The 15256-nt window shown below is 46.1% G+C and overlaps 1 protein-coding gene across 1 annotated transcript; it reads left to right on the top strand.

Annotated features, from left to right (window-relative positions):
* Positions 1-288: 288 nt before the first annotated feature.
* LOC140901999 (olfactory receptor 52K2-like) lies at positions 289-1230 on the top strand. Its single transcript, XM_073321562.1, has one exon. It carries the CDS (start codon positions 289-291, stop codon positions 1228-1230), a length of 942 nt encoding a protein of 313 aa, XP_073177663.1.
* Positions 1231-15256: the final 14026 nt, after the last annotated feature.

Here is a 15256-nt window from a genome sequence, read left to right as displayed (position 1 = left end):
AGAGGAGTGTAGAGAAAAAGAAACATTGATTTGAACTTCTACAGAGCCCTCAGTTACCACTAAAAGCCTCTGTAATGAGGGTAGAATGGCTGCAGTGCAGGAGCCAAGAATAGGCTATTTGTGACTCACTCTTCGTGTGCCATTAGCACAGGACACGTGAAGAACTAATGCTGAGAAAATGCCACCTTGTCATGTTCCCATCAGATGGTTAATGATTGTTTTAATGGTTAGTTACAGGGCCTGGAAGCAGCCATGCCATGGAACTGAACACACCCAACTGGCCCCACCATGGCAGCTTCCAACTGGACCATGCCCCACCCCTCCACCTTCATCCTCCTCGGCATCCCGGGGCTGGAGGCGGCGCACGTCTGGATCTCCATCCCCTTCTGCTCCGTCTACCTTCTGTCCCTCCTGGGGAATGGCCTCCTCCTGGCTGTTATCAAGACTGAGCCAAGCCTCCATGAGCCCATGTACCTTTTCCTTTCCATGCTGGCACTCGCCGACCTGGTCATCTCCACCACCACCCTGCCCAAAACCCTCTGCATTTTCTGGTTCAGGGACCACACAATTTACACCAACGGTTGCCTGGCCCAGATTTTTTTGATTCACTCAGTTACTTGCATGGAGTCCGGGTTTATGTTGGCCATGGCTTTTGATCGCTATGTCGCTATCTGTAACCCGCTGCGACACTCAGCTGTCCTGACCAATCGGGCTGTAGCAAAGATAGGGCTGGTCATTGTGATGAGGGGGGCTGTGTTACTGGTCCCACACCCATTGCTGCTGAAACGGCTCCGGTACTGCAAGACCAATGTCATTTCTCACACCTATTGTGAGTTCATGGCACTGGTGAAACTGGCCTGTGAGGACACAACAGTCATGAGTGCCTATAGTTTGGCCGTATCGTTTCTCGCCGGGGGATTAGATTTGATCCTCATTGTCCTGTCCTACATCCTGATTCTCCAGGCAGTCTTCAGACTCCCCTCCAAGGAGGCTCGGCGCAAGTCCCTTGGCACCTGCAGTGCCCACGTCTGCGCCATGCTGGTTTTTTACACCCCAGCGAGCTTTACCTACTTCTCCCACCGCTTTGGCCATGTGGAGCCCCACGTTCACATCCTCATCGCCAACATGTACTTGCTCTTCCCTCCCATGATGAACCCCATCATCTACGGGGTGAGAACCCCAGGTATCCGGCAGAGGGCGCTCCGCATCTTGGGCATCAAAATAGACTGAAGGCTCATGGGACAGGTCAGTGGCTGAGGAGCAAGTTCTGTGCAGGCGACATCAGGACCAGCAAGGCCTGTCATTCAGATGGCTCGGTCACTCCAGGCTGTAGAAACCCACTTCAGCTTTGCTGAGCAGCAGGGCTAATAAACACACTTGTCTGGGTCTGCACTCCAGCACGGCATCGACTTTGCCCTGCTCTAGTTCAGTGGTTCTCAAAGCCAGTCCACCGCTTGTTCAGGGAAAGCCTGTGCCGGGCCGAACTGGTTTGTTTACCTGCTGCATCCGCAGGTTTGGCTGATCGCAGCTCCCACTGGCTGCTCTAGAGCATTGTTTACACTCACCATTTCCACCCAGGCAAGCGAGATCAGAGCCTCATTGTGCAAGGTGCTGTGTGACATATAGCAAGAGACCATCCCCGCCCCATGGGCTTCAATCCAAACAGACCAACTATGGGTAAGGCAGGGTTGCGGTAACCCCACATCACAGGAGTGAGATGAGGACCAGGGAGCCCAAGGACTTGCCCAACATCACACAGGGAGTCCAAGACAGCCAGCAATTGCTTCAGGGCAGCAGCCAACCTCTCCTCATTGGAGGTGAGGAGAAACGGTCCCCTGGAGGCAGGTTACACCCAGCTGCCCCATGCAGGGGGTCTTGAACCTGATCTGGTCATTGTCAGACAGAGGAGATTGGACTAGACTGGACCCCAGCCTGAGCCAGTGAACCCAGATCTAAGCCCCGGTCCAGAGCCTTAACCACAAGGCCAGTCCCCCGATCTACCACATGGCAAACTCATACCCAGCTGAATATCCCTCCCCCCGTCACGCACCCTCTCATGCCCAGCCGGCTACCCCACTCCCCCTCTCAGAATCTTTTACATGTTCCCAGGCCAGAAGGAACCTCTCTATCTCATCTGACCCCCCTGCCTATGGGTACTCAGAGAGGCCTGGGAAGGGGCAAGAGTGCTTTCACTACAGCAAAGCACTTTGGGAAGTCAACTATGACTGGGCCTTGGCAGAGGCTGTGATGTTGCACTCATTATGGTTTAATGAAAATATGCTAATGAGTGTGAATATAATGTAACTGGAATATGCTTCATGCAAAAGGTCTCTTGTAAGGAATCATTACAAAGCTTATAATCTACAGAGTGTGGTCATTCTATTTGTATAAATGTATCATAGAATCATAGAATATCAGGGTTGGAAGGGAACTCAGGAGGTCATCTAGTCCAACCCCCTGCTCAAAGCAGGACCAATCCCCAATTAAATCATCCCAGCCAGGGCTTTGTCAAGCCTGACCTTAAAAACTTCTAAGGAAGGAGATTCTACCACCTGCCTAGGTAACACATTCCAGTGTTTCACCACCCTCCTCGTGAAAAAGATTTTCCTAATATCCAACCTAAACCTCCCCCACTGCAACTTGAGACCATTACTCCTTGTCCTGTCCTCTTCTACCACTGAGAATAGTCTAGAACCATCCTCTTTGGAGCCACCTCTCAGGTAGTTGAAAGCAGCTATCAAATCCCCCCTCATTCTTCTCTTCCGCAGACTAAACAATCCCAGATCCCTCAGCCTCTCCTCATAAGTCATGTGTTCCAGAACCCTAATCATTTTTGTTGCCCTTCGCTGGACTCTTTCCAATTTCTCCATATCCTTCTTGTAGTGTGGGGCCCAAAACTGGACACAGTACTCCAGATGAGGCCTCACCAATGTCGAATAGAGGGGGACGATCACGTCCCTCGATCTACTCGCTATGCCCCTACTTATACATCCCAAAATGCCATTGGCCTTCTTGGCAACAAGGGCACACTGTTGACTCATATCCAGCTTCTTGTCCACTGTCACCCCTAGGTCTTTTTCTGCAGAATTGCTGCCTAGCCATTCGGTCCCTAGTCTGTAGCGGTGCATTGGGTTCTTCCGTCCTAAGTGCAGGATCCTGCACTTACCCTTATTGAACCTCATCAGATTTCTTTTCGCCCAATACTCCAATTTGTCTAGGTCCTTCTGTATCCTATCCCTGGCCTCCAGCATATCTACCACTCCTCCCAGTTTAGTATCATCCGCAAATTTGCTGAGAGTGCAATCCACACCATCCTCCAGATCATTTATGAAGATATTGAACAAAACCGGCCCCAGGACCGACCCCTGGGGCGCTCCACTTGACACCGGCTGCCAACTAGACATGGAGCCATTGATCACTACCCATTGAGCCCGACAATCTAGCCAACTTTCTACCCACCTTATAATGCATTCATCCAGCCCATACTTCTTTAACTTGCTGACAAGTATACGGTGGGAGACCGTGTCAAAAGCTTTGCTAAAGTCAAGAGACAATACATCCACTGCTTTCCCTTCATCCACAGAACCAGTAATCTCATCATAGAAGGCAATTAGATTAGTCAGGCATGACCTTCCTTTGGTGAATCCATTCTGACTGTTCCTGATCACTTTCCTCTCATGTAAGTGCTTCAGGATTGATTCCTTGAGGACCTGCTCCATGATTTTTCCGGGGACTGAGGTGAGGCTGATTGGCCTGTAGTTCCCAGGATCCTCCTTCTTCCCTTTTTTAAAGACTGGCACTACATTAGCCTTTTTCCAGTCATCTGGTACTTCCCCCGTTTGCCACGAGTTTTCAAAGATAATGGCCAATGGCTCTGCAATCACAGCCGCCAATTCCTTTTGCACTCTCGGTTGCAACTCGTCTGCCCCATGGACTTGTGCACGTCCAGCTTTTCTAAATAGTCCCTAACCACCTCTTTCTCCACAGAGGGCTGGCCATCTACTCCCCATGTTGTGATGCCCAGCGCAGCAGTCTGGGAGCTGTCCTTGTTAGTGAAGACAGAGGCAAAAAAAGCATTGAGCACATTAACTTTTTCCACATCCTCTGTCACTAGGTTGCCTCCCTCATACAGTAAGGGGCCCACACTTTCCTTGGCTTTCTTCTTGTTGCCAACATACTTGAAGAAACCCTTCTTGTTACTCTTCACATCTCTTGCTAGCTGCAGCTCCAGGTGCGATTTGGCTCTCCTGATTTCATTCCTACATGCCCGAGCAATATTTTTATACTCTTCCCTGGTCATATGTCCAACCTTCCACTTCTTCTAAGCTTCTTTTTTATGTTTAAGATCCGCTAGGATTTCACCGTTAAGCTAAGCTGGTCGCCTGCCATATTTACTCGTCATAGAAGGCAGTTAGGTTAGTCAGGCATGACTTGCCCTTGGTGAATCCATGTTGACTGTTCCTGATTACCTTTCTCTCCTCCAAGTGCTTCAGAATTGATTCCTTGAGGACCTGCTCCATGATTTTTCCTGGGACTGAGGTGAGGCTGACTGGCCTGTAGTTCCTAGGATCCTCCTTCTTCCCTTTTTTAAAGATTGGCACTACATCAGCCTTTTTCCTGTCGTCCGGGACTTCCCCGATCACCATGAGTTTTCAAAGATAATGGTCAATGGCTGTACAATCACATCCACCAACTCATTTAGCACCTTCGGATGCAGTGCATCCGGCCCCATGGACTTGTGCTTGTCCAGCTTTTCTAACTAGACCTGAACCACTTCTTTCTCCACAGAGGGCTGGTCACCTCCTCCCCATACTGTGCTGCCCAGTGCAGTAGTCTGGGAGCTGACCTTGTTCGTGAAGACAGAGGCAAAAAAAGCATTGAGTACATTAGCTTTTTCCACATCCTCTGGCACTAGGTTGCCACTCCAATTTAGTAGGGGGCCCACACTTTCCCTGTCCTTCTTCTTGTTCCTAACATACCTGAAGAAACTCTTCTTGTTCCCCTTCACATCCCTTGTTAGCTGCAACTCCAGGTGTGATTTGGCCTTCCTGATTTCACTCCTGCATGCCCGAGCAATATTTTTATACTGCTCCCTGGTCATTTGTCCAATCTTCCACTTCTTGTAAGCTTCTTTTTTGTGTTTAAGATCAGCAAGGATTTTACTAAAAGAAAAGGAGTACTTGTGGCACCTTAGAGACTAACCAATTTATTAGAGCATAAGCTTTCGTGAGCTACAGCTCACTTCCTCATTTGCATATCGTGGAAACTGCAGCAGGCTTTATATATACACAGAGAATATGAAACAATACCTCCTCCCACCCCACTGTCCTGCTGGTAATAGCTTATCTAAAGTGATCATCAGGTGGGCCATTTCCAGCACAAATCCAGGTTTTCTCACCCTCCACCCCCACACACAAATTCACTCTCCTGCTGGTGATAGCCCATCCAAAGTGACAACTCTTTACACAATGTGCATGACAATCAAGTTGGGCTATTTCCTGCACAAATCCAGGTTTTCTCACATCCCCCCCACACACCCCCATACACACACAAACTCACTCTCCTGCTGGTAATAGCTCATCCAAACTATTACCAGCAGGAGAGTGAGTTTGTGTGTGTATGGGGGTGGGGGGGATGTGAGAAAACCTGGATTTGTGCAGGAAATAGCCCAACTTGATTGTCATGCACATTGTGTAAAGAGTTGTCACTTTGGATGGGCTATCACCAGCAGGAGAGTGAATTTGTGTGTGGGGGTGGAGGGTGAGAAAACCTGGATTTGTGCTGGAAATGGCCCACCTGATGATCACTTTAGATAAGCTATTACCAGCAGGACAGTGGGGTGTGAGGAGGTATTGTTTCATATTCTCTGTGTATATATAAAGCCTGCTGCAGTTTCCACGATATGCATCTGAGGAAGTGAGCTGTAGCTCACGAAAGCTTATGCTCTAATAAATTGGTTAGTCTCTAAGGTGCCACAAGTACTCCTTTTCTTTTTGCGAATACAGACTAACACGGCTGTTACTCTGAAACCTGTCATTATGCAAGGATTTCACTGTTAAGCCAAGCTGGTCACCTGCCATATTTACTATTCTTTCTACACATCGGGATGGTTTGTTCCTGCAACCTCAATAAGGATTCTTTAAAATACAGCCAGGTCTCCTGGGCTCCTTTCCCCCTCATGTTATTCTCCCAGGAGATCCTGCCCATCAGTTCCCTGAGGGAGTCAAAGTCTGCTTTTCTGAAGTCCAGGGTCCGTATTCTCCTGCTCTCCTTTCTACCCTGTGTCATGATCCTGAACTCTACCATCTTGTGGTCACTTCCTCCCAGGTTCCCATCCACTTTTGCTTCCCCTACTAGTTCTTCCCAATTTGTGAGCAGTAGGTCAAGATGAACTCTGCCCCTAGTTCGTTCCTCCAGCACTTGCACCAGGAAATTGTCCCCTACACTTTCCAAAAACTTTCTGGATTGTTTGTGCAGTGCTATATTGCTCTCCGAGCAGATGTCAGAGTGATTGAAGTCTCCCATGAGAACCAGGGCCTGTGATCTAGTAACTTCCGTGAGTTGCCGGAAGAAAGACTTGTCCACCTCATCCCCCTGGTCCGGAGGTCTGTAGCAGACTCCCACCACGACATCATCCTTATTGCTCATGCTTCTAGACTTAATCCAGAGACACTCAGGTTTGTCTGCAGTTTCATACTGGAGCTCTGAGCAGTCGTACTGCTCCCTTACGTACAGTGCAACTCCCCCACTTTTTCTGCCCTGCCTGTCCTTCCTGAACAGTTTATATACATCCATGACAGTACTCCAGGCATGTGAGTTATCCCACCAAGTCTCTGTTATTCCAATCACATCCTAATTCCTTGAATGTGCCAGGACTTCCAGTTCTCCCTGCTTGTTTCCCAGGCTTCTTGCATTTGTTTATAGGCACTTGAGATAACTTACTGTTTGTCCTGCTTTCTTAGTATGAGGCAGGAGCCCTTCCTTTTCGCGCTCTCCTGCTCATGCTTCCTCCTGGTATCCCACATCCCCACTTACCTCAGGGATTTGGTCTCCTTCCCCCAGTGAAGCTAGTTTAAAGCCCTCCTTTCAAGGTTCCTTCCCCACTCTGAACTCTAGGGTACAGATGTGGGGACCTGCATGAAAACCTCCCAAGCTTACTTTTACCAGCTTAGGTTAAAACTTCCCAAAGGTACAAAATTATTTTACCCTTGGATTTCCACTGCCACCACCAAACTTTATCTGGGTTTACTGGGAAATGTGGTTTGGACACATCTTTCCCCCCAAAATCCTCCCAAACCTTGCACCCCACTTCCTGGGGAAGGTTTGGTAAAAATCCTCACCAATTTGCATAGGTGACCACAGACCCAAACCCTTGGATTTTAGAACAATGAAAAAGCATTGAGTTTCCTTACAAGAAGACTTTTAATAGAAGTAAAGGAATCATCTCTGTAAAATCAGGATGGTAGATACCTTACAGGGTAAATAAATTCAAAACATAGAGAATCCCTCTAGGCAAAACCTTAAGTTACAAAAAAGACACAAAGACAGGGATAGTCATTCTATTCAGCACAGTTCTTTTCTCAGCCATTTAAAGAAATCATAATCTAACACATACCTAGCTAGATTACTTACTAAATTCTAAGACTCCATTCCTGTTCTGTCTCCGGCAAAAGCATCATACAGACAGACACAGACCCTCTGTTTTTCTCCCTCCTCCCAGCTTTTGAAAGTATCTTGTCTCCTCATTGGTCATTTTGGTCAGGAGCCAGTGAGGTTACCTTTAGCTTCTTAACCCTTTACAGGTGAGAGGATTTTTCCTCTGGCCAGGAGGGATTTTAAAGGGGTTTACCCTTCCCTTTATATTTATGACACCTCCTCACTAGGTTAGCCAGCCTGCTTGCTAAGATGCCCTTCCCTCTGTTCATTAGGTGGACCCCATCTCTGTCTAGCACTCCTCCTTCTTGGAACACCATCCCATGGTCAAAGAGTCCAAATCCTTCTCTCTGACTCCACCTGCTTATCCATTCGTTGACTTCTATGATTCGACCGTCTCTACCCAGGCCTTTTCCTTCCATGGTGAGGATGGACAAGAACATCACTTTTGCCTTGATCTCCTTTATTTTCTTCCCAGAGCCACATAGTCTGCAGTGATCCGCTTAAGGTCATTCTTGGTGGTATCATTGGTGCCCATGTGGAGAAGGAGGAAGGGGTAGTGATCCGAGGGCTTGATGAGTCTCGGCAGTCTCTCCGTCACATCGTGAATCCTAGCTCCTAGCAAGCAGCAGTCTTCTTGGTTTTCTCAATCTGGGTGGCAGATAGATGACTCAGTCCCCCTAAGGAGAGAATCCCCGACCACCACCACCCACCTCCTTCTCTTGGGAGTGGTGGTCGTGGAACCCCTATCTCTAGGACATTGCATCTCATGCCTTCCAATCGGTGGATTCTCCTTCTCTTCCCTTCCCTCAGATGTATCATCTAGTCTACTCTCCACATTAGTACTTGTGGAGAGAACATGAAAATGGTTGCTTACCTGTATCTGTGCTGCTGGTATATGGATACTCCGCTTTCTTCTGGAGGTCACATGATGCCAAATTTCTTCACCATCCTCCTGTCCCCACTGTGCAGCCTGCTCTGAATCTTCAGAACATTGTGTCCATAGAAGCATATCCCAACATCTGTCCAAGAAATCTTCATTTTTTCTTATGCAATGCAGGGTCGATACTTGTTTCTCCAGACCTTGAACCTTCTCTTCCAATATGGAGACCAGCTTGCACTTTGTACAGACAAAGTCACTTCTGTCCTGTGGAAGAAAGACAAACATGGCACATCCAGTGCAGTCCACAACAGCTGAACACTCCCCATCCATATTACCGTCCTTGTACGAGCTTCCTCAGGAGTTGTAGTAACTACTCAGAGAAGCCGGCAAGATGTAAGCCTCATTGGCCTCTCCCCAGGTGAAATCCCAGGCAATCTCCCTCTGTTAGCTGCTCTGCTGTTGACTGCTCAGCTGGTTCACAGCTGACTGGCTTTTTACAACAGTCAGGCCCACTCAAGGCTCACCTGGAACAAAGCACTCCCAATTCACACTTTTCAAACAACCAATCAATCACACATTCAAACTGTCAAACTGTCCCCAAAACAGACACTCAGATACTCACCAACACAGTCTCCCTAATGCAGCCCTTAGCGTACCTCCTCTCAGGCAGATCCCAGGCAAGCTCCCTCTGTTAACCTCTCTGCTAACACATGGAAGCTTATCTGGAACTACAGGGGACGCGTTGCCAGGGGCTGAAGCTGAACAGTGAAGCTGACTGTAACATACATGTTGAATGACAGTTTTCATCACTCCATCTGGAAGCTATTTAGCGAGGTTGCTGAGCAGTGTTATCCCCATGTCATTGATTGACTGAGTCACACAATGAGATGGTGGCAAAACAGACAATAGGAACTGGAAGTCCTGACCCCCCACCACCATTGCTCTGGCCATGAACTGGCATTGATCTTCTGTGTTGTGTTCGATGCTGTGAGGCTATTTGTGTGTCGTGATCAGTGGAGTTGCCGTCCTTCTTAAACAGGAGGAATTTATTAAAGAAAGAGCCAAAAACTACAGCCACAAAAACAGGTTTTCACACAGCTCAATCTTCAGCCTTGTCCTGCTTATTTACTAGAGACCACACACTGCCTGGAACTCTACACAGTGCATAGAGGCCAGTGATGTTCTGCAAGGAACCCAATTAGTGCAGCATGTGACTCAAGATACTGATTACATCCTTTTGGTAGCAGAACATGAGAAGTAATAAAAAATAATTGTCATTTAATGCATGCAGAGGCTGTGCTCAAGGTCACCCAGTGAATCTGTTGCAGAGCTGGGATGCTTCACTCCCAGCTCACTGGTCTTTGCTGATGCTTTATCTCTTTATGCTTTATCAGTTAACTGACTTGGGCCAAATCCTCAGCTGGTGTAAGTGGTTGCCGCCCCACTGAAGTCAGGGGAGATCCCCTCACTGGAGACATCTTGATAGACTTATGTGTAGTGCTGGGAAGGAGCTGGTGGTCGTGGTATATATATTTACCAATCACATATGGAAGAATATGAGAGATGTCCTGGAGGTCAAATTTAGGCTGCTAGGTAATGGTTGAGGTGCAGGAGCTCTATGGAATGCTTCCATGTCCATGCACAGGGCCAGTTAGACAAGCACAAATTCAAGGTCTCAATGTGTGGATGAGAAAATGGTGTAGAAAGGAGGGGTTTAGATTTGTTAGGAACTGGGGAAACCCTTTTGGAAAGGAGGACCCTATACAGGAAGGATGCGCTCCACCTAAACCAGCATGGAACTAGATTGCTGGTACTTAAAATTAACAAGGTCATAGAGCGGTTTTTAGATTAAGGCCTGGAGGAAAGCCGAGAGGTAGGAGGAGCACATGGTTTGGACAGAGACATCCCTTAGGGGAGGTTCTATTCATGGAAATTCTCTATGACTTAATTAGGAGGAGAGGATGGAAGATAAAATACTGGTAGTGTCTGATGAAAAAGAGTAAAATGTTCAATTACATCATATCATGGCAGACAGTTAAAAAGTGAGATTTTTTTTAAAGTGCTTATATACAAATGATAGAAGTCTAAATAATAAAAATCTAAATACTAAGATGAGTGAACTAGAGTGCCTCATATTAAATGAAGATATTGGTATAATAAGCATCACAGAAACTTGATGGAATGAGGATAATCAGTGGGAAACACTAATACCAGGGTATAAAACCTCTCAGAAGGACAGAACAAGTCATGCTGGTGGGGGAGTGGCACTGTACGTGTGACATTCTATACCTTGCGGGAGTGTGCTGTAACCCCCATATGCCTCATTTTCATATAAAGCAGGCCTTGTAAGGTCTCAGGGAAAAGGTTACGATTTACTGAAAGTCGTTTCTCTATCCATACATGTGTACCATGAATGCATATGAAGTTATGAGAATTGTGTTGTATGGTTGTCACTAAAACATGCTGTAAATTGGGGGAATCAGCCACATATTAGCTCCCCTGAGGCAACAGCAAGGAAAGTAACCAACACAGGGCGGGGTGTCAAACAAACCATCAACAGCCATTGTCCAGCAAGGGAACTACAATGCAATGACTCACCTGCATGAGGCCACACCAGGGGAAATGCTCAACCTTGCTTCGAGAGACTCAGTAATGCTCACATGACTCTGAAAGGGGGAGGAGAGGCAAAGCCAAGAGGGAGGAAAGGACATGATAAAATGAAGAGATGTTTGCCATGATCTTCCATAATCTTCCACCTACATTTACAGATACCACCACCACCAAGTGACTGAAGCACTGATCAAAGGGGAGAGCCTGGCTGAAGAGCAGCTAGCTTGTGGTGAGAAGCATCTAAGTTTGTAAGGACTTTGAAAGGTTCAGATCAGCTTAGAATGTGTTTTGCTTTTATTTCATTTGACTAATTCTGACTTGTTATGCTTTGACTTATAATCACTTAAAATCTATCTTTATAGTTAATAAATCTGTTTGTTTATTCTACCTGAAGCAGCGTGTTTGGTTTGAAGTGTGTCAGAGACTCCCCTTGGGATAACAAGCCTGGTACATGTCAATTTCTTTGTTAAATTGACAAACTCATAAGCTTGCAGTGTCCAGCGGGCATAACTGGACACCACAAGATGGAGGTTTCTAGGGTTGTGTCTGGGACCAGAGATATTGGCTAGAGTCATTTGGTCACACAATCCAAGGAGCAGCTTACATGGCAGAGGCTGTGTGTGAACAGCCCAGGAGTGGGGGATCTCACAGCAGAGCATGGTAAGGCTGGCTCCCAGTGTCAAGAACTGGAGTGACCTAGCAGATCACCGGTCTGGATAACACCAGAGGGGAACATCACAGTATGTGAAAAAAGCATAGAATCAAATAAAGAAAAAATCTTAAATGAACAAAACTGTACCATCCTTACCTCACCAGCTCCTGGAATACCAAGACCCTCAAAATTACTGAAGCATAAGATCCCTACTGAAGGGACATTCAAGGGAAAGGAAAACCAGTAACTACACATTAAGGTTCAGGGAGGAGTTGAAAGACACAATGGGTATTGAACAAACAAAACTATTAAAGCATAAGGTGTGGAAAATAAAAATACCTGGAATCGCCTACGAGTGACAAAAGATTTGGTGATATTGTTAAATCTCATGTTGCAAAGATAGTTGCTAATGGTAAACCTTATGAGAAAGAATTTGATCCTGATGATAAATCTTATGAAAAGGTGTAACATGGATGATTTTTTGGGAAAAGCTTTTGGACGTGCTACGAGTAGTAAACAAGAAGCCCTATGGGGATACTGCTTCATGGCTAACACCTACCTAAACACCTACAGCTCAAAGCTGGTCACAGCAGGGAAACCATAATAATCCTGGTCTTCTGCGTGGAAGGGGAGACTGAGGCACATAGAACTGAGTTTGACAAAGGACCTGCATTCATTGGGGAAGTGTATTGGAACATTGCTATGTGGACTGGTATTCCCTTACCACTGCACATCCTGTACTACTCTCAAGCTGGAGGTCAAGTGGAAAGAATGAATAAGTATCTTAAAATTGAATTTTCCAAGGTGTGCAATGATCTGGGAACAAATTGGGTCATAGGTGCTCCCATGAGTTCTGATGAGGAACTGGAGATGTCCAAACCGCATGACCGGATTTAGTCCTTATCAGTTGCTCTTTGGGAGACCCATGCCTGGTTGGGAAACGTTATTGTACCCCCCAGAATGGGAGACTATATCAGCACTGGCAACAACGATATTGATGAACAGTCTTAAGCACTGGTTTGGTACAGTCCAAGGAGCAGTTGCAGCACAATAAGTCCAGAACAGCAAAAAAAGAATCAAGGATTTGATGAAAACAGTGATATTAAGCAGTGGGAAATTGGAAGCCAAGTAATGGTTAACATGAACCAGCACCTAAGAAAAAATTTCCAAAGGAGGAATGGCATGGGACCCTCATTATATCTGGTTGAGATAAAAGATCAGCCTCGGTGGAAACATGCCATGCAGACAAAGGGCTATGAGAGTTAAACTATATATCACATGTTCTGTGCTTTTTTTGCAGATTAAGTGTAAAGACTAACTGGTTAAGGTAAGCACAATGGAATTATTTCAGATGAATGATAGAGGTTTACTAAACTGAAATCTCCGAGCCATATCCGCACCTTGGATACTGATCCATATTTCCTGGAGTCAATTTAAAAGATTGGAGGTGTATAGACCTTACCCTGTGACATAACTGAGTACAAAGGGACAAACTGAGTGGGGCATACATAATGTAATCACCATCTGGTGGAATGACAGACACACCTCAATATGGAAACTGCACCAAGAGGAAAAGCAGGCTATTTGACCCTTGGGTCCAGGAATCAAATGGATGAATAAAACACCAACTCTTCCCCTATGCACAAGATTTCTGTTTATAAACCTCCTGAATGATTAGGAGATCCTGGCTATACTGGACTGGGATTATTGTCCAGAAGGTGGTGTGGCAAAGAAACCCAAGAAGTAAGAGTGGGTTACTAGGTATATTATACCTGTCACTATTACTGCTTGGGAAAAAAAAAGAAATGATTGTTGATTTATGTTCCCACAGGTTATCATGCCAACCTGGATATGGAGACTGTTAGGTGTAGTGGTGATGATCCAAAAGGCAAAAGGATTGCTGGATACCAAAAAGATAAACCAAACACGTTTCGTAACTAGAAATGTGCAGGTGGAGATTCCACACAATTCTACCGTACTGGCTGCGGCGACTCAAATCCATCCTACCAGAACTGTTTTGAACTTGGTCTGTAAAGCAGAAGGAAAATAACAAGCAGAACACATCCTTAAAGAATCTCCCGTAGCTATACTATTGTTCTGGGCATGGAGTTTTAGAAACACAACCCAGAGACATCGTATTCTCACAAGACACATTATTAAAGTTAAATGAAGAACGGAAAAGGAACTGACTTTAACCAAGAAGACACAGGGATTGTATGCTTGTTGTTGGAAGGTGGATGAGGAGGTTAACTGTGAACAACTCATTACCCCTACCATATCTCCAAACACCAGGTCTATTAATACACCTGAGCAGGGCCGGCTCGAGCTTTTTTGCCGCCCCAAGCGGCGAAGGAAAAAACAAACCAAAAACCAAGCCTGGTTAAGCTGCCACCGAAGTGCAGCTGAAGAGGAAGAGAGGGACTGCAGGACCCGCCACCAAATTGCCTCCAAAAACCAGGACGTGCCGCCCCGATGACGGATGGAGTGACGCCCCTTTCTATTGGCCGCCCCAGGAACCTGCTTCCTTCGCTGGTGCTGGAGCCGGCCCTGCACCTGAGAGATGGGCATCCATGGACCACAAACCCACAAAAATTAAGAAATGATAAAACAGGAACACCAAAAAGGACATGGGTTTTATTAATCACACAACAAATAATGGAACAATGCTTTGTGCCTATTAAATCCCTGTAAGGTTTTGACTCCAGCTGGAGGTCCAAACAGGTGCTTATTTTGGGTAGAATCATAGAATATCAGGGTTAGAAGGGATCCCAGGAGGTCATCTAGTCCAACCCCCGGCTCAAAGCAGGACCAATCCCCAATTTTTGCCCCAGATCCCTAAATGGCCCCATCAAGGATTGAATTCACAACCTTGGGTTTAGCAGGCCAATGCTCAAACCACTGAGCTATCCCTTCCCCCCTAATTAGGGAGTAGGCGGTACCTGAGTCTACTAGTAAATTTTGTCCTAACGCCCCACAAACCCACAAAAATTAAGAAACAAAAAACAGGAACACCCAAAAGAACCTAGGTTTTATTATACACAACACATAATTGGAACATCACTTAGTGGCCCTGGAAGAAAACAATCTGCTAGTCAACAACAGTGTTTATGGAAAACTGGTCTTGTCAAATAAATGCGATATCATCCTTTAATGAGAGTACACATTTGGTTGACGAAGGAAACCACACAGATGTAATAAACATTGATTTCTCTGAGGCATTTGATTTAATATTGGAAAATATAACAGTTAAAAATGAACACTATACAATACCAGTAGAGCACAAGTAAAATGGATTAAAAACCAGCTAACTGACACATCTCAGAAAGCTGTTGTCAATGTGTCATTGTCAGTGAATGGGGCTGTTTGTAGTGGGGTTCTGCAGGGATCAGTTCTAGGCCCAAGGCTATTCAATATTTTCATCAATGATCTGGAAGCAAATAAAAACGCCATTGTAGAAA

The sequence above is a fragment of the Lepidochelys kempii genome, chromosome 1 (genome assembly GCF_965140265.1).
Source record: "Lepidochelys kempii isolate rLepKem1 chromosome 1, rLepKem1.hap2, whole genome shotgun sequence".
NCBI classification, from domain to species: Eukaryota; Metazoa; Chordata; order Testudines; family Cheloniidae; genus Lepidochelys; species Lepidochelys kempii.
Note: the sequence above shows the minus strand (reverse complement) of the source record. Positions and strands in the feature narration are given on the sequence as shown.

What these genes read in the sequence shown, in the direction of transcription:
- LOC140901999 (XM_073321562.1), top strand. Translation starts at nt 289, where the DNA reads ATGGCAGCTTCCAACTGGACCATGCCCCACCCCTCCACCTTCATCCTC.